The sequence below is a fragment of the Ailuropoda melanoleuca genome, chromosome 13 (assembly GCF_002007445.2).
Source record: "Ailuropoda melanoleuca isolate Jingjing chromosome 13, ASM200744v2, whole genome shotgun sequence".
Classification (NCBI taxonomy): domain Eukaryota; kingdom Metazoa; phylum Chordata; class Mammalia; order Carnivora; family Ursidae; genus Ailuropoda; species Ailuropoda melanoleuca.
In genome coordinates, this window is record NC_048230.1 from 51310687 (window position 1) to 51335970 (window position 25284).

General features: G+C 47.7%; 2 protein-coding genes across 3 annotated transcripts in view; one reads left to right on the top strand and one right to left on the bottom strand.

The window, feature by feature from the left end:
• RTF2 (replication termination factor 2) overlaps window positions 1-25284 on the bottom strand; it is a 40932-nt gene that overhangs the window by 6875 nt on the left and 8773 nt on the right. For both annotated transcript variants that reach the window (XM_011227468.3, XM_002921208.4), the window contains exons 5-6: window positions 23149-23227; window positions 333-446 (exon numbers count right to left, since the gene is read on the bottom strand). In XM_011227468.3, the coding sequence (XP_011225770.1) occupies window positions 333-446; window positions 23149-23227 (193 nt within the window). The remainder of the gene's footprint in view (window positions 1-332; window positions 447-23148; window positions 23228-25284) is intronic.
• LOC100469095 (beta-1,3-galactosyl-O-glycosyl-glycoprotein beta-1,6-N-acetylglucosaminyltransferase 7) lies at window positions 7902-15608 on the top strand. The gene is made up of 4 exons (XM_034639931.1): window positions 7902-8037; window positions 10211-11238; window positions 12200-12295; window positions 15385-15608. Exons 2-4 carry the CDS (start codon window positions 10269-10271, stop codon window positions 15606-15608), a joined length of 1290 nt encoding a protein of 429 aa, XP_034495822.1. The 5' UTR covers window positions 7902-8037; window positions 10211-10268.

A 25284-nucleotide genomic window follows, 5' to 3' on the forward strand; every position in this document is an offset into this window, starting at 1 on the left:
CAGCGCAGCAGCGGCGGTGGCGGCTGCCCCTCCCCCGGCCGCATCGGGGCGCGATCTTGGTTACCCTCCTGAGCACGCCCGCCCCACGCAGGTGCTGTCACCAGCCCCACAACAGGATGAAGCAGCTGAGTGGAGGAGGGCAGAACCACTGTGCCCCACAGTGAGCCCTGACTGGAACCCTTCTAGGGCCCAGGCCCTTCGAGGTTGTAAAAAGCGCCTCAATCACTGCACGCCCGAAAGCCGCCCCCAGCCGTGCAGTTCGGGGGTTTGCCACTGGCCCTGCAGCCTGAAGACTCCAGGGAGGGGAGGGGTGGACCCCAGGGCCCTGTTACCTTCCCCAGCTTCGTCCTCAGCCGCCTCTCCTCCATCCGACTCTTCAGCGTTTCCACGTCCTCCTTGGTGCCATTGAGCACGATGACGTCGTCCTCCTGGAAGGCAGCCCCACACTGCAGAGGGCAGAACACAGAAGCCACTCCATCACCACGCGGAGGGCAGCTCAGCTACCCCCCAGACCTCCCCCCGAGCCCAACCACTGCTCTGCGAACCCTCGGGAGCTTCCCGCCTGTACCCTGGCTTAGCCGGCTTCTGAGTGTGAGCCCGGCTTTGGCAAGTGCTGTGTTCAAGCCAGCGCGGAAGGCCCGAGGGCTAACCCTGAAAGGGCCTGGCTCTGGGAACCGGGAGGGTGCCCACCATTTCCTAACTGCATCGGGCTTCTTCCCATACAGGCCGGGCCCGCGGCCCCGACCTCCAGGTGTGCGGGAGAAGGGCCCCGTGCACAGCCGCCGGCAGCTGGGGGGCGTTCAGGGGAAGTCTGCAGCCAGGACCCCAGTATCTATTCCACACTCGCTGCTGGTTCATCTTAGGAGGACGCGCTCCACCAGAGCCTGTGCTGTGCCCTCCGCACACCGAGGGCCCTGGGCCGGAAGGGAAGAAGCCCACAGAGCTTCCCCCAAATGGAGCAGACATTCTCCAGCAAGACCCGGCGTCAGGGTCTCCAGCAGCGAGGGGACCCTCGGCTGGTGTCCGATTTGGGAGCTCCCGGGGTGGGGGGGGCATCACCTGCATTTCGCACCTGTTCTCAGGCGATGCAGATGCTGCCTGGGGGGAACCCTGCTTTGAGAACCCCCGCTCCAGCGTTCGGGAAGATGGCCAACTGGAGGAACCAGGCTCCATCCCAGCTGCCGGGGAGGGGGGGACCTGCTCTGAGAACCCCCGCTCCAGCATCCGGGAAGATGGCCAACTGGGGGATCCGGCTCCATCCCAGCAGAAAAGCGGAAGGACCTGTCTGGAGGCCGGAGCTGCACTTCAGCTCTCTCCTGGGCTGCTGCCCACTGTCATTCCCATGGGAGGGGGGTTGGGGGGGCGTATCCTGCATTTTCAAGGGCCCCCCTGGGAAGCCCACCCCGCTGAGGAAGGATCTGGGCCAGCATCTGTTTTGTTCTGTGTTCTTCCTCCTACTGTGGGTCCCAAGGCCCAGACACACCCGTGGATTCTCGACCTCAGTTACTGCATCTGTTCAATGGGCAGTAAACTGAACTCCCAGCATGGTACAGATGAGGCAGGAATTCAGGGCGCACATGACCCTCCCACTGGTGGCAGGCCCTGTCATGCTCCTGGTGTGTGCCTGACCCTGGCAGCTTCTACCGGACCCCAGGAACTTGGGTGAGCAGCCCATCCCTTGGGAGCAAGTGAAGCCAGTGCAGGAAGCAGATTTCCATCCACAGTGCCAGCTGCCAGGCTGGGGCTCTTCTCTATGGACTGAAGGGATGAGGGAGGGTTACTTTCGACAGTGAGGGGAGGGCTGCAGCAAAGACACAGCTGACCCAAAGGGACGGACCCTCTTTCTGCTCATAAGTGAAGAACACCCATGTTATCCGGCAAATGTATTATTCTATGTGTATGGTTACTGCACAGTTGAAATCATGTATTTGTTTCAAATCAGCTTCCTTTTATCACTTATAACTTAGATGTCCCGAAAATGGGGGAAATGGTTAAAGAAATCACAATACATTCTTAAAAAGGAAGGCCAGATAGTTATTTCAGAGTTTCTGACAATGCAGAAAGAGCTTGGTAAGCTGAAAGAAAAAGACTACAAATTATATGTCCATGACCTCTGGATATTAATTTTTTTTTTTTTAAAGCATTAGGAAAAAAAAAAAGCCAGCAGGAAAGTGCTGAGGGAACAGGGGTAGGATTACAATAACAGGCTACTCTAGCTGTAGATACGTATCACAGACAAATGGAAGAGTGGTTTCTCACGCTCTGTTCTTACAGATACCATCTGCACGAACACCCAATGGCACGCATCTCAGACCCCGGAGTCCCACCTGTGGGACTTGCTGTTCTCCATCACTGAAGCCTGTTTCCCGTGTAGCACTTCGTGGCTCGCAGGAAATAAATGTGTATCTGTGTGTATTGACTTTTAAAAGAGCGCTTCCCTCTGTCACACTGTAAGCTCCAAGAGGGACGGACTGGTCGTCACTCATCTCGGCGGTGGCCCAGGGCTAAGCCCAGGGTCCTGCTCACAGTGGGCACCAGGAAGTAAGTGCCATATGCGTGGATGAAGACAGCCCGAAGAAATACTTCAAACCAGGATGAAAGGGAATAAAATTTTAAACCTAAACAGTTCCCCTAAGAGGTTGTTACGAACTTCACACTCCCTACCACACGTAAGAATGGCCATCACACCAAATAATTTGAAGAAACAAAAACACTTACATGATCTGAAAGGTTAAAGAAGATAGCTCCTTTTGGCTTCAAGAAACAAAAGTCCCCACCGCATTCCTTCTGCCTCTCTCGCACATGATGCTTATATGCTGTAGGTCCACTTTATTTATTAGGATCTTTTTTTTTTTAAGATTTTATTTATTTGAGAGAGAGTGAGCATGAGCGGGCGCAGTAGGGGTAGGGACAGGGAGAAGCAGATGCCTTGCTGAGCAGGAAGCCCCACACAGGGCTCAATCCCAGCACCCTAAGATCACGACCTGAGCCGAAGGCAGATGCTTAACCGACTGAGCCCCCCAGGCGCCCCTATTTATTAGGATCTTCACTCAAAGAGTTTTACTTTAACCAATCTGTATAATCTGATACATTAGGCCTATTGACCTTTGGTCCATTTATCGCAATAATTTCTCCCGTGTGTTTGGTTTTATTCTGTATTTCCCTTTGAGGTATGGAAGCGTAAAGCTGTACGCAGGCTACTCTATGTTCTCGGCTGTTTCTTCCACTGCTTTTTGGCTTAGAGAATCTTCCTCCTTCCAGGTTCAGGATGTGAGGTCCCAGGTGAAATCCAGCACCAATCCTTATCCCCTCGGGACGGGCTACCACGAAGGGCCCGGTTCACGAGGACCCAGCACCCACGGGCTGACCTTTCCGACATGCACTCAAGGTACAGGGGACAGAGCTGCAGCAGGACTTCACCAGCGGCCTTTCCTTTCCTGATTCTTGCCCGATAAACCTCAACTCCTGGCATGTGAAGATCTCCCTACAAACACATACAAGGTCTCAACACTGACAGGCGGCATGAATCTGTTTTTATATAAAAAGCACACATGCCACACACAGCCATGCCGCAACCCCGGGAGCTTTAAGAGACTCGACTTTATCTGCCCAATTAAGAAACCTTTCTATGGCAACAGTGACACCTGTTCGGGAGAAGGGCCACAGGCACAAGTCACCTGTGAGCAGGCGAAGCGAAACTGCGCTCATCTGACTAAACGTCAAGCCCAGGTGCCTGGACACCTGCAAGAGGAGAAGTCTCCCCGGCGTGTGACTCCTGTCTCTTGGCTCCACGATTCTTAGATCGATCTGTGGGAAACCCGAAAAGACAGCAAGTGAGGGAAGCTTGTAAGCCAGAGAAGGCAAAGAAGGGAAGATTACAAGCATCCAGCCGCGGAGAACAACAGGTTAGAGTTGCTGGCGGTGGGGCAGCGAGGCCAGCTCAGCCAAGGGCCCCGGCCCTGCCCCTGGCAGAGCCCCGCAGCGCCAGGCCGGGCACAGCTCCCTGCGTCCCTGAACTCAGGCCCTCTGGAGAGCTGTGCTGAAACGCTTGGATTGCTCTGAATGCTATTTAGGAAGCAAACACGATTTTTAAAGGACTTTTATTATTTATCCCTTTAATGAAAAAGGGTCAGATAACCACATCTGGCCTCTGAGTTTTAAAAGCATTTATAGACTTTGCCCCAAAACCTCCAGGACCCTATCCAGGCTTCAGAACACCAGACCACTCTGCTGCTGCCCTTCATCTGGGCCAGGCTGCCGTCCTGTTGCGTTTTGTAAAGCAGTGATCTAGTCCTGGAGAAATACTAAGAAGAAGCCATTATTTTTCAATCTACAGGTCAGGACCAACAAGAATAAAATCCTCCAGGGATGAAAGGGTAACAAAACCGGCCAAACAACTCCATTCATGTGATTTAAGCGGAAGCCACAGGAAGAGAAGCACCGAGATGGGAGAGAAAAACCTGGCTGGCACGGCCACGGCCTCAGCCAGCATTCCGCCCCCCGGCACCTGAGCAGCAGCTTCTGGTAAGTGCTTCCTTAAGTTCGCCCCGGTCGTGAGGGGAAGAGGCAGAGCAGGTGCAAGTATTAAAATAAAATGTTTTTCTTTGCCTCCTTTATAGTTTTAAAACACAAATACTGGAAAGCCAGCAATATTTTTTAATGCAGATGTCGCAGGCATCTTTTTCTCTCAAAACCAGCCTTCAGGTTTTTGTTTCAGCCAAAGAAAATAAAATTAGGTAATATTTTCAAGTTTGAGATTAGAATTTTTTTAAGATTTTTATTTATTTATTTGACAGATGGAGAGAGAGAGAGCACAAGCAGGCAGAGAGGGAGAGGGAGAAGCAGGCTCCCCGATGAGCAAGGAGCCTGATGCAGGGCTTCATCCCAGGACCCCAGGATGATGACCTGAGCCAAAGGCAGACACTTAATGGACTGAGCCACCCAGCAGCCCCTGAGATTAGATTTTTTTTTAAAAAAAGATTTTATTTTTTCATTTGACATAGAGACAACCAGCGAGAGAGGGAACACAAGCAGGGGGAGTGGGAGAGGGAGAAGCAGGTCTCCAGCGGAGGAGCGTGACGTGGGGCTCAATCCCAGAACTCCGGGATCACGCCCTGAGCCGAAGGCAGATGCTTAACGACTGAGCCACCCAGGCGCCTCAGATTTTTTAATTTAAAATGCCACCAGCTGCTCCTTCCTCACACGACAGATAATAACCAAGTCAGCCTCAAGGCCACGTCCAAGTCCTCAGTCCTCTCTTTGTGCCAATCATACACATGCTGTTTTTGTTGTGGTGGTTTTGAGTAGGATATCCTAAACTGAAGTTTTCCTCTTCATATTGGAGTGGCTGAAAAATGTATACATGCTGTGACTAAGACGTCTGTTTTGCTGGACAGCTGGACAGTGTTTGAATTCAAAATTAGTCTCACATTATAAACAGAAAGAGTTCAGGAAAACCAAATGTTTTAACTTGTGGGTATCATTCTGAGCCCAGAGACCACAAAAATAACAGGCATCAAATTTTCATTGCTGTGGCTGGAGTGACTTTTTTAGGACAAACCTACAGTAAATGGAGAGCACTGACATTCACGGTCTTGGGGATCAACACTAACACCCCAATCCTGCCCAAGCTGGGTCCCTCCCCTGGCCAGGCTCAGTAGGGAAACTCACATCGCTCCCGAACACCTGTCCCGGTGTTCCTATGGGGCAGGTGCCATCATACACCCCATCTTCAGTCCAGAAAATGGACACTAAATTATTTCATCTGGGCAAGCTAATGTTAATGCTCTAAAACAGTAATATTCTAGAACATATGGCAAAATATTTTAAGTTCATCTTTAAAGATGCCCATTCATTATCTGTTTACACACAGAAACTACCTTTGTAAAAAAAAAAAAAAAGTATAAAAGATTCAGCAAAAAGTTAGCATATAGGATGTTGTCAATTCCCCTGGAAAGTCTTTATAACGAATCCTATCCCAACAAATTAAAAATGATTGCCTTTAAAAAAAGATGGTAACATGATACCAAACCCATGCTGCCAACTTCTGTTTCTGGCTGTTAAGGTTTGCCATGGGGTGGTGAAGGGGGCACTGTGGCTGGATAAAGAAGAAAAGAAGAAAAACATACTCAGTTGGTCTAATAATTAGGGGAGTAATGTGTTTTGAAACAACTCTTCAATAGTATCATACGCTTGGGCAAAAACATAAAAAGCAAAACAAGTCCATTTTGACAACTATTAACTGAAAATCATTTCTGCTATTATATAGATTATAATGCTATAAAAAGAAAAAAAAATTAAACCCCATCCTTAACCACAACTTTGGTAATTATTTCTACTGAAAGAGACTCTCCACTATCTCTTGGAGGTCGTATGTCTTCAGTCAACTGAATCTCTGATCTTCAGAACGTTACTCATTGTTTGGAAACTATTTGTACACTGAACACATTCACTGATTCTGCCTCCCAAAGGCTGCAGTGATGGAGGAACTAAAAGATTATCAGGGTATATAAGGCCCAGGAAAGGTAACTTCAGTAACTGACAGTACGTAAAAAGAGACTTAGAATGTGCTCACTCACACACAAAATAGTTTCAGGAAAGATGTGAGACTCCAGTAACATGTGAGGAAACAAGATACTGGAATAGTAAAAATGAGTCTGGTCTGGTCTGGTCAAACGCACTTCATATCTGCTCCATAAAATACAAGGATAACTGCCAGTCTTCCTAAAACCTTTATTTTTTAAAAAAGATTTTATTTATATATTTGAGAGAGAGAGAGAGAGAGACAGTGAGTGCATGTGCATAAGGTGGGGGCGCAGAGGGAGAAGCAAACTCCCCAGTGAGCAGGGAAGCCTGGCACGGGGCTCGATCCCAGGACCCCAGGATCATGACCTAAGCCGAAGACAGATGCTCAACTGCCTGAGCCACCCAGGTGTCCCTTTCTGTAAAATATATTTTTAAAATATAGTTTTTATGGAGGGTAAAAAAGGGTCCAAAAATCAGTAAGACCACACTTCTTAATGAGCTGTGTATTCCCCACACTTGAAAAATACCACTTACATGTTTTGGAAATTAGTTCAGTGGTAAAAAAAAAGTCACCTGCTTAATAATTACATTTTCATTATGGCAACAAAAGTCGAGTTTACATGATAGACAAAACCACAAGTCACCAAGAATCAAGGCTCGGAAATGTTTGCAAAACTGAAAATGGCACACACACCCCCACTTAAAGAGGAACGAGCGGTGGCGAGCCCCGAAGACGCGATGCCCGCGGGGATTTCCACAGGACCTACTAGCTGTTGTGTTAAAGCAACAGCAAGAGCTGCGGCAGCGCCGGGGCCCCCAGAGGCTTCATGTGTGAGGCGGGCCGGCGGGCCTGCCTGCCTGCCTGCAAGAGCTTGTGCTGAAGCAACGACAAGGAAGCTCAAGTGCCGGTGACCCCGGTCCCCACGGCAGGTGGCATTCTAGAGCACACCGACCTCTCCATCACAGAGGAAAGCCGAGCTGGAAGGAAGGTGTAACCGGGCAGGTGTGAGGGCAGAATTGGAGGCAGGAAGGCGGCAGATGAACACAGCCCAGCTCACACGCCTGTCTCTATAGAAGAGAGAGAAAACACTTAGCCCAGGGATTACCCTGAAGGACAACGGATTACACACGGGACTTGTCCTCATTTAATTATTACAAACTACTGAAAAGATCCAATTCCCTGTGGCAGAGCCAGAGTTTACATGGGGTGTGATCTGTTGGTGAAGTGGGGCTAACAACGTTCCTATGATGAAACCAGAATCTTTTACTTTGACCACAAGCCCAGAAACAAAACCAAAGAGGACACGCCGAAAAACCTCCAAAACGTCCTCCCCACACTGCAGCGGCAACACAGGAGAAAATGCAACAAACTGTGGCGTACGGGTGCCCTTTAACCAAAACGTGTGAAAGCAGTGAAAAGCTTGATTTTAAATTCAAGAAGGTATTTCCTTCTTGCTGAATTTCTAGGTTTTGTTTATTTTACAGACCAGATAGGAAAATGTGTTCATTACGGTGAGTTTTTGTTTATAAAAAGTACTACATAATTTATAAAAATGTCTTTAGAACAATGCCATTACATTCCATGTTTGGGGCTATCCTCAAGCGTTTACCGACCCGGCACAGAACACTGTAGCATGGCATATTTGGGCAGTGACTGCTTTTTTATTTTTGAAGCGGGATGGGTAAAAAGAAACCATACGAGGAAAATAAATCCATTTTTTAAAATTCACAACCCGCAATCAGCATTTACAGCTTTTATTGGCTCACAGTTGAAGAACGCAAGAAGAGCTCAAAAGGCTGCCTAGTCCAGCTTCATCCAATGGCATTTGTAATAATGACACAGAAGGGCAAGGAGCCAATGTCAATGTGAGCTAGAACGCTGCTCAAAAGCAAATGGGCTTTTTAAATAGGCAATGAAATGACTTTTTACGGAAACTAGGAGTCAGGGATTTGTAAACAAGAAAAAAGTCGTTACTAACATATAGCTGTTTGACCTGATCAGACTTCTTCCTAAATTTCAAAGGTGATGACGTCTTCATGCGTTAATAATTAATTAATCAAAATGCTTTTGGTCACCTTTGCTCCTGCTAAACCTATCCATGCATTTCTGTAGGGCTCCAGAAAGGCAACTCATTATTAAATAATTTTATTAGATAAAGATATCTTGTTTTTAATTAGTGAACCCCTCTCTAACAATCATAAGCTCATGTCAACAAGCCAAATTCTGTGATCATAAAACTTTTGATTTGTTGCTTCCTCTACTGGAAAGAGTTGTAACATGACACAGAATAAGAGCATAAAATGAACTCTGAATAATGCAGAACGGGACAGCATCTATGTTCAAAATAAATATTTGAGGGTTTTGTTTTGTTTTTTTTAACCTGCCAAGGTAAGGGCAGTGACACATGAAAATATGCTCATCAGGGAAATGCAAACTAAAACCACAATGAACCACCACCACACACGGATCAGAGTGGTTAAAATAATGAGTCTGAGTACACCAATGCTGGTGAGGATGTCAGGGACGGAACTCTCCTACGCCGCTGGTGGGAATGTAAAATGGTACGACCTCCTTGGGAAACAGCTGGCAGTTTCACTGTTAGGTATTTACCCCCAGAGAAACAAAAACATAGGCCCTATTAACACCACCCTGGAAACCTGCTCATTTAACATTCCAGAAGTTTTTACACTAAGGGCTGTTTTTGTAAAACTGCCATTGCTCTTAGTTTAGAGTACTTCACTGACTGCCTCTCTGGGCCAAAACAAAGTCTCGTACGCGGACGTCAGGACTGTGAGCTTGCTGAAGTAGTCGTCGCGATTTTCGATTACGTCAGGGAACGTAAGGGGATCGCCAGCATCACCAGTATTGCAAATGGCTATTCAGTGCACTGGGCAGCCTGAGTCCATCCAGGATGGCTGTGGCCAATTGTGACATCATGTTACGGGTAAATGAGCACTGGAAAATAAACCAGAGACCCATGGTATATCTTATACTTTTGTAAACATGATCTGTGGATAGCTTTTCCGTTTTCCCAAAGGCTGATCTATATTTCAATAATTTGAATACACCAGTGTTATCTGAGTCGGTAGAGGTGACCTAACCAACCACCACCACGTTTTGGTGCTAAGGGCTATAACTTTCAATGAAGCTACTGAAATACAAAAACAGAAACAAAGGGCCAAAGACTTGTGCATGAATGCTTATACTGTCTAGTAATCTCCTAAAACCGGAAACGATCTCAATGTCCACAACAGATGGAAAGATGAGCCGTGGCATGCCCACGTGATGGAATCCTGCTAGCAGCAAGGCGGCAGGGACGCTGATAAACGCAATGGTGTGGATAGAATCTCAGAATCAGGAACCTAAGTCAAACACGCCAGGCAAAGAGCACACAGTGTAGGACTCCATTTCTATGAAGTTGCAGAACGTGCCAGCAAATCCAGTGATGGACAGAGCATCAGAAATTGCCCAGAGACAGGGTGGAGGGAGGATGGAGCAAAAGGGGCTTGAGGACACTTTCAGGGGTGAGGGGAATGCTTGTCGTGGTGACTGTGCTGATGCTTTCGCGGGCGTGTGCGTAGAGAAAAACAGAGCACATTACACACCTGAAATACGCACCCTTCAGTCAAGCTGCAGGTTGGGGGAGGGCTGCCACACCCTAAATTCTCCCTCTTGTTCACCTAGGATGCTTAAAGGAAAACATTTCAAGCCATGGTGACACGAAGGCCCTGGGAGCCCAACCATGCACCAGCTGCGAGCCACGAAGCCCGGGCTCCTTGTGTGCGTGGCCATCTGCATCTTCGTTCTTCTTTATTTACGGAATCCGACCCCTGAGGAAACCAAGGAGGAGCCCCCCTACCCAGCAGTAGTGGAATGTGGCTTTTATCCCGATGAACTGTGTTCAGCTTTATTTGAAGGGAAAGGGGCCGCCCTGCAAATTGCAAGATTTTGCAAAAACCCTCACGGTTCTCAAATTCTTGCTCATTTACGCACCACAGGAAACTGCTCTAGGATTTCCCGGGAGTTGCGTTTCATAACCAGACCCTTGTCTGCAGAAGAGGGCAATTTTTCTCTGGCATATATTATAACAATTCATAAGGAGCTGGCGATGTTTGTGCAGCTTCTCAGAGCTATTTATGTGCCTCAAAATGTTTACTGTGTTCACGTCGATGAAAAGGCCCCGAAGAAGTATAAGACTGTTGTGCAAACCCTGGTTAACTGTTTTGAAAATATTTTTATTTCATCAAAGAGAGCAAGAGTGGCCCACACGGGCTTTACAAGACTCCAGGCAGATATTCATTGTATGAAAGATCTTGTCCATTCCAAAGTTCAATGGAACTATGTCATTAACCTTTGCGGGCAGGATTTTCCAATCAAAACCAATAAAGAAATTATACACTACATCAGAAGCAAATGGAATGACAAAAACATCACTCCTGGAGTACTGCAGCCACCAAACACGAAATCCAAGACCAGCAAAAGCCATCCTGAATCCACCCCTGAAGGAAATATCTACATATCTCCAAATAAAAGATTCAAGGACAAACCGCCCCATAACTTAACAATTTATTTTGGGAGCGCTTACTATGTCCTCACGAGGAAGTTTGTAGAGTTTGTACTGACTGACACCCGCGCAAAAGACATGCTTCGGTGGTCCAAAGACATCCAGAGCCCGGAACGACATTACTGGGTGACTCTGAACCGGATGAGAGGTAAGAACAATCCAGGATGAGAGTCTGTTCAGATCAGAGGCAACAACAGGAGAAGTTCACTCTTGAGTGAAAACTCTCTACTTTACTATGGCTTGGGAAACAGCTCTGCATTTTGCAGGACCTTCCACGTGAGGAGTATGGGAGGGTCTTCGGTTTAGGGGTCTGAAGTTTGCTGATAGTGCACCATGTTCCCAAACCAGCCTGGCTGCTTTTATTCCATCTCCGGAAAGAAGTCCTACCAGCATCTGAGCACGAATCTTCAGAAACTTCTTCATTCAGTCATTACATACTACGGCCTACCTACTAGTGCCAGACATTATGCTAGGGGCTCTTTAACAATAGGAAATATCAAAAGTAGTAATTTTTTGGGTGGCAGATACGATACCTCTGATAGGCTCCCTGAGAGGCAGAGGGAGATCTCATGTCCTTATTTAAGTGGCCTTCTCTTCTCTTTGCATAAAGCTGACTGGCCCCGGTAGGGGATGGGGCCTCAAGTTCAAACAGCTAAGCTAATGGATCCAGATGACAGTGCAAACACTGAATCCAGCAGAAACCGGTTAGGATCTTCTTATAATCTCTCCCATCCACTAAAAATCCTATTTTTGAATCCCCTCAGAGGGCTATCACAGGGCAAACACAATCCCAAGAAACCCAGCATCATCAGGCCCAGGGTGCATTGTAGGCATTCCATGAGTTACCGGGGATACAGAAAGGGATGGAAGCGAAACACAGAGCCGGAACACAAGGCCAGTGCGGCGCTCCCCACCCGCCCCCAAAGCGTTAGCCCCTCATCAGACCACAGCCCAACACTCAGACTGAGGCTGGACCTTCCCTCCACCCCTCCTGTCTCCCGGACTCCTGCCCATGGAGGAAGGGGAAGGGCCGGCACAGAAGAAATGGGAGCATGGGGCCGAGGAGCTGCCCGCACTGCAATGCCTGTTCTGCTTCCCCCCCCCCCCAGATGCCCCGGGAGCCACACCAGACGCCGGCTGGGAAGGAAACGTTCGAGCTGTGAAATGGAGACACGAGGAGGGAAGTGTTCACGATGGATGTAAAGGTAAAAATCGAACCAAACCAAAAGCAAGCCTTCCCATCTGACCAAAATTCTGCAACTGCTGCCGGGGTGATATCGCGAGATGATTGTTAGCTAGGAGGGATGGGATGAGTGAGGTTCCATTCCATGGGGTCAATTTTTTAAAAACTTATTTAATTATAATACCTAGACAGAAAAGTGCACAAATCATAAGTACTTGGGTTGATAAATATTCACAAAGTGAATACAAAACCAGGCTGCAACTTTAAATGCTTTAAGATAAAAATATACAAGCTAGCTGGTTTCTTCCATCTGCTCCTAGAATTCAAACTCAACATTTATTAAAAAAGGCTCTGTGTCTCCCTGGGTCTCTACCAGAACAGGCGCGTGAGTAACACAGGTGTGCGCTCCAGAGCGGGTTCTTAAGTAGTTCTTGCTGAAGGAAGGTCTTTTTGCTTTTTACTCTCAGGAGACTCTCCCTGGGAGCTATGAATTCTTGTCTGGTGTCCCAGAGATTTTAGTTACCAGGACATTACAGAAAAGCAAGACCTGGGGTGTGGAGGGCAGTGTCCCCCTTTGCTGGACAGGCAGGGACAGCACTGGCTGACTGCAGGTTCTCAGGCACCGCAGTCTGGGGGGAAGTGCCTAGGGAGTGGCAGGACCGGAACTGGGTTCCTGTCGCGCTGTTCAGGCCTAACACTCTCTGGGCGGCACCGGCTCTCCCCACCCACCTGAAGTCCAGGGTCGGATGGCTGCCCGAGAGGAGCAGACAGTCTCCGGGAGAAGATGGAGGCCAACGGTCACAGAGCGATGTTTACAAGTCCAATAGGGAGAGTTGCAAATGCTCTGAGAGCCGGCACGGAAAGGAAAACGAGGTGTCCGACCTTTATGGGGCCGCCAACCATGTGGGACAGAGAAGGCAGGAAGAGCACAGCAGACGTGCATGCAGGCGGCCGGGGCACAGCATCCTCTGTCCGAGGGGATCTGGCCTGCCCTTTCCCTCCGCACGCGGCTTCCCAGCCAGGGCGGGAGCTACGGCGCAGATACAACCCCCTCTCCTTATCATGCATCTGGGTGTGGTCCTCGGGCTTGAGTTACAGGAGACCAGACAACAACCGGGGTCATCCAGTTTTCAAGCTGTTTAAAAGACTGACCTAAAAGAAACAGGTTGCAGACAAATGAAAAGTGTAAAACCTAACACCAGAGTAATTCAAAGACGAGCAACTCCCCCTGCCATGTGTGCAGCCGCCCTCCTGACAGGTACCGGGTCGGAAGGGCCGGAAGAATTTTCTAGTTATTTTCAATATTTTAGCCAGGATTCAATGAAGGAGCTATTCACACAGTAAGAGGGTGACAGTCAAGCAACAGGCTAAGGGGCAACCTTGACCTTTCTTTAGAAAGCGGGTGCTTGTTGCCATTATGCACTGGGGTTGACAAGACTGGTCAATAAATGTTCGGGTGGGGGTGGGGGGCTCAGAATCGTCCTGAAAACATGATTCACTCCCAGTACAAGAAGTCATGAAGGGCTGTTGCTATCAATATTTCAATGTTTGCCAATAAGTCCAAATACTGTGAATCTTAACAAAGATCATCATTGCCCCAAAGTAAACACTTCAGAAAGTTCTTGCCATGGCTCACTCCAGAGCAAACCGTCTACTAGTAAAGCAGTTCTGGCCCCTGCCTTAGGCCGAACGCTGGCGGGGAGTGTGGCAGACCCTGCCCCCTTCCAGGGTCCGGCTCTGGGCCTGCAGTCAGTCCTCACAGTGACTCTGTTGTTAACGATCACATTCACATCTTACAGAGGAGGAACCCCAGGCTCCGAGCAGTGAGGTCACTCCCCATGTCACAGGAAGTGGCAGAGCCGGGTCTCAAACCAGGTGCCACTGGCCGGTGCCCCTCCACTGGATGAGCTGACACAAAGAGTGACAGTCACCCTGTTGTTACCAGCAACAAAGAGTTTATTTGTAATCACCAAAACAGCACGAACCTGACTCAGGACTTTCCATTTGCTTGTGTCCCCTTTGGGCTCAAACTTGTGTGTGCAAATGACAGAACCATCCAGTTACAATCAAGGGGCGGCTGATTTTCTTTTCACTCTAAGTTTTTCGGACTGCTTGTCTCATATTCAGACTTCTCAAGGGCTGAAGTGTAATTCTGAGACTCTGACACTGTACCAAGAGTGTCTATCAGAAAGATTTCAATCATGATGACAGTTACCACTTACGGAACGCTCACCCCGCTCACAGAGCTGCTTGGCCCTTAACCGAATGAAGGCCTGCTCACGAGGGGAACATTCTTTCTCCCTTTTTCTAGTCTCACAAACAACACTGGATGATTCTGTGCATGCAGTCCCACCCCTTTCCTATAATATTTCCCTCAGATAGGTTTTCAGAAGTAGGATGACAGGGTTGGTGTGGAGAGAAAAGCAGGGCAGAGCTGGGCAGAGAGCAAGGTCTCCAAAATGGGTAGGCCTTTCCCTCACACGCCAACTGAGCGCTTGCTTCTCTGTGAACCGAAGGGGGTAATGGGAGCCACCACACGGTGTTGGCGGGAGGGTGACAGAGAAGGAAGTGACAAGCACAGCGGCAGGCACATGAATGTGCTCCTGAGTTCATCTGGAAGGAATGAGCACTAGATTCTAACTATCATTCCAATTAAATTCCTTCCATTTACATCACGCACTCACTCTGCAAGAGTAAGAACGAATCGCAGCGAGGACCTGTTACCACCGATGCGATTCTTGTGATCTACCCGCAAACAAGGAAAACCAAGTTCGTGGAACCGAACACGGAATTTAGAGTGGGCCAGGCAAATGAGTGCTCTAACACCTCCCTCGTGTGTTCAGGACTAACGGACATTCCACAGCATTCCCTTAAAGCAGCCATTAAACATGCCAGAGACCACTGATAGAAAGAACGAAAACATCCCCGTCCCCACTGATTCAAAACCCAACACAGAAGCCGCTGTCAGAGCGATCCGGGAAGTCAGGTCTGGTCTGCGCTCGCGTGAAGCAGGGGCCTTTACCGATGACCTTGGAAAGCTGTCCCTTTTTGTGTGTGACTGTAAACTGACGAGGACACAAAGGCAGCAGGTTTTTGTGTTTCTTTCTACAGGCCGCTACGACCACGAGAGCTGCGTGTATGGACCAGGGGACCTGCCGTGGATCATTCGGTCGCCTTCTTTGTTTGCCAACACATTCGACTCGACAGACCCTCTGGTGGTGACGTGCCTGGAGCGGTGGCACCGGCTGCGGGCGCTGCGACAGGCAGAGGCTCCCGTGGAGCCACACTGGCATTTCCCACGGGACAGTCACTTCAACGGGAGGCTGAGCCGCTGAGCCGGAAGCTGCGCGCTGTCTGCTTTCTTACCAGGGCCGCCTGTTCCTGGACTTGTAGGTAACAAGAGAGCTTTCAGCCAAAGAAGAAAGAATGAGAAGAGAGTCCCTGAGACAAGCTAGTCGTCAGATGAATTTAGAAACATGCTGTTGACAAGCCATTCCTATTAACCACAGGCCACTTTTCTACCCTTGAGGAAGAGATCACGGGAGGAAAAGTGACTCAAGGTACTGCTGGTGGTCCCCCGACCGGCCAGCTGGACGGCTGACTGCTTCCGTAAACAGGGACTGCAAGTCAACCCCCCCCCCACTAGATCCTGACTCAAGTTAGCTAAGAACACATCTGATTTCCTAGATTGTGTATGAGGTTCTAATAAAGTCAAACTCGCACTGGAAATGACTCTGCTTCTCTGCACGGCGCTCTCTGGCTGCGAACCACCCACACTGTTCCGGCAATCCTAGAAAAACACAGAATGTCTACTTCCTTTGGGTAAAATGAAAACTAACCCAGAGTTGAAACACACTTTCCTAAAAAGGTTGCCCTACGTTTCTGTAGTCTCGCGGCGCTAATAGTACCGTCTGTCCCGATGGCTACGTGCCACGTCTGGGCTGCCCCATACCGATGACCACAACCATGACCAGAACCACCACCACAGGGGGCTTCGGGGCATTCAGAAGGTAGACAGTGTGAATGATTAGGTGAATTTTAATCTTTATTTAAAAAAAATTTACTTAACTGAAATTCAAATAGTCCCATGTGGCTGGTGGTTACCATACTGAACAGCACTGGCAGGAATGATCTTAATTCTCTCTACTCACGGATTTGGGTCTCTAAACAGCCCATGGCTTTTTCCTCATTCCGTTGAGGACTTTCTCTATATTCTCTTTCTCTAAAATAGTTTGTGGCGTCGTACAAGACTGGAAACGTGCTACTATGAAGTGGCACATCATGGAACTACTAAAATAAAGGAAAAGCAGGAACCACAGGAGAAGACACTAAAAAAATAAACGTATAATTCAAAAGCACAGTCCAAAGCCTCAGTAAACTGCAGCTTTGCAATGAAATCAAATCAACTCAGTCAATGCAAATAGCCCCTGGAAAGCACAAAACTAGATAGAAGGAAAAGAGGCTCTGAAAGCAGGTCCCACAAATAAAATTAAGTAACCACAGAACATTAAAACCACCGTTTCAACAAACATTTCTCCCACCCAGACACCTAATTCCAAGGAAAGCACACACTGAAAATGTTAAAACTGTCGGCGAGAATGCCAAGAGCCCCACAACAGAAAAGCTCTGCTTTTCTACACTAATTTTTATAGGCAAACACAGTGCTCACAGATGGCACCAACTGGCTACGTTCCGAAAGTTCAAATTCACCACGATGGTGTCCTCCAAATTTTATAACAATTACTAGCAAGTTAAGGGCAAAACCCATTAAACAAACAAACAAACAAACATATCTTTTCAAGTTACTTGCAACACAAGCCTGCCTTCGTTTTGTTTCAATGTCGACTGAATGTTTCGTTTCAATGTTCATTCAACAGCCACAGTGCTGTGGGAGGGTCTAATCCGGGCATCTACTTACCGGATGTGCCGTGAGGATGAAGCACTTAGATGTCTGACTCATCTCACAGATGAGGAAACTGAGGCACAGGGCAACAGTGGGACTTTCCAGGTCCACATGGCTAAGGAGGTGGAGCTGGGATTTGGACCTAAGCAGGCAGTGTGGCTGCAGAGTCCAAGCCTTCACTACACCATCTCACCTCATACAAAGAAACGAACTCAAACACAGAGCCGCCCTCCAAGGGATCAGACCTAAGAAGCTACCTCAACGAATCATTCCAGGAAAGATAAAATAATAGTACGTAACTTAAAGGCATGGTGGAAGGAAGCAGCAGGGGATTCAGGGAAGGACACGCTGGGCTTTAGTGGAGTGCTGGGGGAAACAATGGGAGCAGAGGCTGACAGCCAGGCAGCCACCAAGGCTGGGACAAGCCAGCGAGGCCAACATAAAGCAGCAGTCTTCACCGGCGTTAGAACCAACGAGAAACTGCTGTTCGCTCTACTCTGAGTCAGACCCTCACTGTGTCCCTTTGTAAGAACACAATTAAATCGCAGGCAGAAAGAACGTCTGAAATATACTGCTACACACTGTCTCTTAAAGGTGACACATGAATCGGGATCTTGAGATAACTTTCCTTTTTGGGAACAGAACCTTCTCGCTCAATGTGGACGCTACTGTTTAATTTTCCTACTAGATCTCTCACACGTGAGGAAGTTCAAGGCTGCCTGTACTGCATGTTAGGCAGTTCCCTAAGGCTTAATACTTCCAAAGACCATGAAGACGGCAGAAAGCTAAAATTCCCCAAAAGAGGTCAGAGCCTGAAAAAAACTCAGCATTCGCAGACCACTTTTTGTTTTGTTTTGTTTTTTTAAATATATTTTTAAAGATTTTATTTATTTGACAGAGAGAGAGACAGCAAGCGAGAGAGGGAACACAAGCAGGGGGAGTGGGAGAGGAAGAAGCAGGCTCCCAGTGGAGGAGCCTGATGTGGGGCTCGATCCCAGAACGCCCGGATCAAGCCCTGAGCCGAAGGCAGACGCTTAACGACTGAGCCACCCAGGTGCCCCTCGCAGACCACTTTTGAAGACACCCCTTTCCCTAACATTTTCTCCCCTTTCCATTCCACCTCCCCACGAAAAGACAGCAAAAAAGTGGTGCCTGGCTGGCTCAGTCAGTGGAACAGGCGACGCTCGATCTTGAGGTGGTGAGAGTTCAAGCCCCACACTGGGCATAGAGATTACTCAAAAAAAAAAAAAATAACCAGCATGAATGTAAATTTTTGTTTCACTTCTGACTTTAAAATATCCACATGCCCTCCTCGATGACCACAAACCCTAAGTAAATGAAGTCAGTGGCAAGTCAAATGCTACCGGTCACAACTCTAACACCTCACTCAGGGATTCTTGAACTTTATAGCGCATGCAAATCCCCGGGGCGGGGGCGGGGGCGGGGGCAGATGATCTTGTTAAAATGCAGATTTTGATTCCATAGATCTGGAGAAGGACCCAGAAGTCTGTGTTTCTTCAAAAGAGAAAAACAAAAAACCTCCCAGGCGATGCCAATATTGCAAGACCGCAGCTCATGCTTTGAGTAACAAGCACACCGTTTATCTCGCAAACTGTAATTACTCCAATGTGTTTCTCTTTATTACAAGAAGGGAAGAAGACAATTAATTTGGGGAATTACAATTGGGGAATACAATTAATTTTTTGGCTAGTAACTTGTTTATAGTGACAACAAACAAACAAACCTAGCAACTACATCTCTTCGGACCCTATTTACGGAAATCAAGGGCGTACACCGTGGATTTCAGAGCACACAACCAGAGCGACCTCAAACCCTTGAGTCTCTTCTAGTGAACTGAAAAACCAAATGTATAGGAAACTACAGAGTGAAAAGTAGAGAACACATACACCCTAAATATCCCTGAGGTTCCTGAGTCATTCTTACGACACTGGTTTCTCTAAATTTCAGACATTACTTACAAAACCAAAAGTATTTGTATTAGACTTTGATGCTGAGGCTTCATTTCACTTCCCTGACATTTCCCTGACACACTAAGTTCCTGGAGCTGCACCTGACTCTTCCTTTTGGAAGAAATGGCTGGTGTTCACTTCTTCCTGGGCGTCCAGCTCTAGGACCCTTCCCAGGCTTCCCTGCAGGTTGCTGTGGCCACATGACTGAGGGATGGACAACAGAACGGGAGCAGAAGTGATGAGCACCATCTCCCAGCCTGGCCCATAAAAACCTCCTACTCTGTATGCTCCCTGCGCTGTTCCCACCAGTCGGCTGAGTGCAGAACACTCCAAACCCCAGAGCAGGTCTGAGCCATAAGGCAGCAGGAGCCCGAGTCCTTGAGTTTCCCTTGGAAGAAAGCTGCCCGACCAGGAACTTTCACTGCATTAGCCACTGGAACGTAAGGGCTGTGGGTCATAGCAGTTAGCCAACCTTGACTGATAATGCTTAGTCTTCCTACACTTTCGAGACTTTAAATTAGAAGCAGGAGTTTGATTCCTGATAGCAGTACATACGTTTGTCATTTATTATTTTAAAACGTCATTGTTTGGAATCTGGATCTAAAAGGAAAGTGTCTAAGAATTTACTACAATCCTTCATTTTACATATTAGAATCTGAAGCCCAAAGAAGCGGTAAGTCTCAAGCCAGCACTGGTGTGTGACCCAAAGCTGACACATACCAGGCTCTAAGGGTTGGTTATGTGGATGAATGACTGCCACTCCAGTGAGCCACTGACTGTCCCATGATCTATGATTTTCTAAATTGTACAGTGTTATACACTGACTGTGTCCCCTACCAAAAATTTGAAGTTCTAGTCCTCAGTATGTCAGAATGTGACCTTCCCGGAAATCAGACCACTGTAGACATAGGTAACATGCAGTCACTGGGGTGGACCCTACTCCAATGACTGGTGTCCTTACAAAAAGGGGAAATTTGGACACAGAGACAGACTCCATAGAGAGAAAACCATATGAAAACACACGGGAAGAAGATGGCCATCTCACAGCCCTCAGAAGGAACCAAACCTGCCAATACTGCGATTTCGGACTTCACGCCTCAAGAACTGGGAATGAATTTCTGTGCAGTTACCCACTTTCTGCTGCCTTCTTATGGCAGCTAGTATTAGCAAACTAATACGTGCAGTATTCAGTCTAGCTCTGCAAAGGCCATTTTTTACGCGAATCCTGTAAGTTAAACGTGCTCATTATCTTGCTTTTCTGGCAACGGATTTATTTTTCCGAAAATTCTCTCCCTGAGGTATTCCTGGAGGACAGCCAGCGTCCTGGCCTGCCTGCTGAAGGTTTCAACAGTCATGGCAGCCGCCCTCATGAGACAGGAAGAGCTAGTGCTCCTGGTTCTCACCTGCCCTCTGCTCCCCTTGTGCAACCCTGACGCCCTCAGTTCCCCTTTCCACCTGCTTCCTTCCCTTCCCTTGAAGTGCTCAAGGTGCTGACGTTTCAAAGTTCACTAGCGTCCAGTAAAACTTCTCAAGTACCAAAAAAAGGTTTCAGACTTCCCTTGCAATGCTGTATTTCCATGACCTAAAATCAACTTCTCTGTAAAGCTCTGTGCAGACAGTCCTGTTTTGCTGCAAGCTCGTTAACGTGGTCACTAATGGATGTGAGAGGTCAGCCTATGCAAAGGGCAGCTTCATGCCATCTAAGGGGTGGTCACCATCACGGGCAGAAGAAAATACAAGTCTGGCTGCTTTGGATCAGTCAGTCCCCACGCCTGGCTGCCTGCTGGAATCATTCTGAGAACTCTTAAGAGCAGAATTCTGTGCGGCTCTACCCCAACTGTGAAGATTCAGACTTAGGGGGTCTGAGACAAGGAATGGGAACTTACGTTACTGTGGAGAGCCTACCATGCGTGCAGCCTGGTTTGGGAACCACTGATTTAGGGTATTTGGCTTCTCTAATAAATTTCAGCTTTATTTCCCACCTTCTCATATTTCTTTTCTTTCAAGCAGACTTCCAGAATGTACTTGCAAATGTGTCTAACACATAAACAATACCTTCCATACTATGTGGGAAAACACACACACACACACACACACACACACACCCCTGAACACAATGTATACAGAGTTCCCCTCCTGCCCGAAGGAGCCCCAGGCCAGCTGTGAGCCGGCTCCCACGGTGCTTCTCCCACAGGAGCCCTGCGCAAACCTGCTGCCAAATTCCTCCTCCTATTCGGCCCCAACCTTTGGGCATCCTGCACGGCCCACGCATTTACGCTCCCACAGGCGTCAACGGCTCCTCGGTGCACGCCCAACTGGACCTGCTCCTTGGGCTGGCCCTCGAAGTTTCCACCATCCAGTCCGACTCGCTTCCCAGGTCTCTCTCCCTGCTCACACGCCCCGCCCTGCTCACGTGAGGACAACACCTTGCACTGCACCTCCGTCTCAGCGGGCCACCTGGGCCACTTTCTCCTTCGGATGCGGCAAGTGCTCCTCTCCCTCCTCCTCTTCCACCACCCTCACCCACATCCTACCACCACCACTTGCGGCCTGTCCCAGAGCCTCAGGCATTCCTGCTGACCTACCATCAGTGTCTTGATGTATTTCTGTAAACATGCCCATTGCTTCTAATTTTACTTAAATTTACTTTAAACGTTCACTTTATACTCCTGCCATAAATATCAAAACAGCACCCCTTGCCACTACGGCAGCCTCTCCCCCTCTGGGACATCACCCTGTGTTTCCTTTCCAGCATTAGCACCTCTCCAACTGGACTGTGGGTTCCATGAAGCAGGGGCTGTATCAGTCTTCTCCCCCAGGCTGTCCCACTGTACCATGCTTAAGACACCCTCACAGGTGTTCCGTGAAGCTGCTGAATGAAAGAACAGCTCACAACAGGGAGAAGCAGGATGAGGGGCCCAATGAAATCCAAGCAGAGTCAATATGGGAGAAAACACAATCAGGACCTGTTGGCATCCGTGACATTAAACCAAATGGTAGCTTTTCCGTGGCCAACAGAACACCAGAGACAAATGTCTGCGTCTGCACTAGCGCCACCATGAAAGCAGGGCCATCAGCATTTCCGTCCTGTGAGCTGCATGAGTGAGCGCCTACGAGTGTTTGCCCCCCTGTGTGAGCACTGACCGAGGACCTGCGACATGCTCTGCAGGTGAGAGGCGGACAAGCCTTGCTCCTTGCTCTCCAACACTCACGGTGGAGCACAGACGATTGTGAGCGCAGTGAAAATACTCTGGATGACACTATAATGCTGGATACCTGTCATTATACATTTGTCCAAACGCACAGAACGTATACCACCAAGGGAACCTTAAGAGATCTGGGGTGATGGTGTATAGATGTAGGTTCATCAGTTGTAACAAATGTACCCCCCCAACCCCGGTGGGATGTTGATAATGGGAGAGGCTGTCGGGGGCGGGGGACACAGAAGGAATAGAGGAAATCCCTTACTTTCCTCTTAATTTTGTTATGAAAGCTACTCAAAAATAAATAAATAAATTCTTACAGGGAAAAAAAAAAAGGAAAAAAAACAACTGGCCCAGTCAAGTGGGGAAACCATGACGTAACTACCAATTACATTCTGATGAGATCAGTGGGATAACAAGGTGCCCAGGGAATGGGGAAGGAGGCTTAGCAGCAAGGGTTCACAGAGGAAGCAGTCGCTCTAGAGCTAAGGTTCAGGGAGGCATGACCCCCCCGGGCTGGCAGGTCAGGGCAGAGAGAACAAAGGCACAGGAGGTGGTCAGGGAGCGGCCCGAGATCGGCCTGAGCTGGCCAGATAGGCAGGGACACCACAAAAGGCAATCTGAGTCTACATCTAGCAAGGCTGAGCCATGGAAGGTTGTAAGCAGAGAAACAACTAATCAGATCTGTGTTTCAGAAAGAATTGAAGGATGCTGAAATGACACATGGAGGGAGGGACCCTAAACCATCTGATTTCGTCAGCTACCAAGACGGAACAAATGATGGATGTCAACAACTCACTGTGTGACAAACTTCTGCTTTTATCTCTTTCAAGGCTCGTTCGGAAAACACACAACCACAGCACCGCAGGAAGCAAAACCTGGAGATATAATCCAAAACGGAAGATGACTTAAATAATAATTTAAAAATGATCACCCAGATTATTAGTTAACATATGTTCAGGTCATACGAAAGCCAAGAACTACAAAGAGAAAAATGGTCACATTTGATTCCATTAAGGAAAAAGAAATTCGTATGTCCCATATATATTCATTTATGTACTACTTTATATATATATAGATATGTATCTATCTATATATATGCCAGAAATATAGGCCATAGTCCCATTCCTGGTCCCTTTTAATAATCCTTTAGAATAAAGTCTCTCCTACAAAAAAAGTAAATACGTTAAAAAAAAAAAACCTACAAACATACAAAGTCAAAAGACAGAACAGGACCTCTGGGAGATTATTTTATATATATATATGAGATTCATGGTTTATGTATATTCAAAAAGGTCTCAAAAAGCAAAAATAAACGATGTGTTAGAAAAATAGGCAAAAGCATGAACATGAAGGAGAAATATAAATGGCCAAAACATATAAAAGATGCTTAACCTCCACTATTAATTAAAGAAATTCACTGCAGAACAACGATGTGGCATGCTTTACGTATCCGGCTGCAGTGAGCGAGACTGACGTCATCCAGCTGAAAACAGAGGACAGAGGCGCGTCTGTTGGTGGTGGGCACAGCACGGTGCGTCTTAGAAGGAAAATTTGTCAGTATCGAGCAAAGAACCACTTTTCAGAGCATCTACAGGAACACGTACACGAGTGTGCAAATGCATAAATATGTGTTTATGAAGTTGTGTAGGACAGTGCAGCTTGTAACAAGGAAAAAGAGGAAGGCACCTAGATGATCACCAACAGAGCAATGGTGACATAAATGACGAACACTCACACAGCTATTAAAAGGAGTAGAGTAAATCTGTATGCAAGGCCACGAAAACATGCTCACATTAGACAGAGAAGTAGGAAAAAAAGAGGTTAGAAGATATGTATAATATGTTTCCACGACTGGAAAGATACACATTTATTTCTATTTCTGCTGGCAGAGCGTGTGTGGCAGTGCTGAGCTGGTCTGTGGGGGGGTGTGAGACTCCAAACAACTAAGAATGTTGCCACTGGAGGCGGGGACTGGGGGAAAGGGGCAAAAATCACATGCACATTCTACTTTACTCCAATTCCTTAGGGATTATAGTGGATACAGATCGCCTTAAAAAAACGCAATTAATAATACTGTACTACATTCATTTACTGTTTTAGGACCCCTCAAAAAATTCTATTTTATGGATGCTTACTAATTAATAATTTAGAAAATTATTTTTTTAAGATTTATTTATTTATTTGACAGAGAGAGAGAGAAGCAGAGGGAGAGGGAGAAGCAGACTCCCCGCTGAGCATGGAGCCTGAGGCGGGGCTCAATCCCAGGACGCTGGGATCATGACCTGAGCCGAAGGCAGCCGCTTAATGACTGAGCCACCCAGGCGCCCCAGAAAATTATTTGTCTTTAAACAAAGGCTCGATGTTTTCATTACACTAGTCATTTATTTCTATTTCTCTCTGTATTTAAATCTTTATTATATAAGCTTTAATAAATGTATGAAGTCACCCCCAAATTCATTTCCTAGTGTGCAGGCCCAATATAGCAGGAGGGCAAAGCCAAAACAGGCAAAGCTCAATTAACTGGGAAGAGAGGAGAGAGATTAACCAGCGAAAAAGGGGAAAAACTAGGGAAGCCACAATGGGAGCACCAGGCTACAGTAACCCCTGCTCAAGACCCCAGAGTCGAGTCTGTTTCTGCCAAGTTCCTCTTTTGGGGTGAACCATGGTTTTCTTAAAAAGAAGTGGGAAGCCAGACACAAAAGGTCGTATACTGAATGATTCTATGTATAGAAAATCTCCCGGGGTGCCAGGATGGCGCAGTCGTTAAGCGGCTGCCTCCAACTCAGGGCGTGATCCCGGTGTTATGGGATCAAGCCCCACATCAGGCTCCTCCACTGGGAGCCTGCTTCTTCTTCTCCCACTCCCCCTGCTTGTGTTCCCTCTCTCGCTGGCTGTCTCTATCTCTTCAAAAAAAAAAAAGAAAAAGAAAAAA

Coding starts and splice junctions, on each gene's coding strand:
- LOC100469095 (XM_034639931.1), top strand. CDS start 10,269: ATGCACCAGCTGCGAGCCACGAAGCCCGGGCTCCTTGTGTGCGTGGCC. Junction 11,239..12,199: donor GACTCTGAACCGGATGAGAG/GTAAGAACAATC, acceptor CCCCCCCCCCAG/ATGCCCCGGGAGCCACACCA. Junction 12,296..15,384: donor TGTTCACGATGGATGTAAAG/GTAAAAATCGAA, acceptor TTCTTTCTACAG/GCCGCTACGACCACGAGAGC.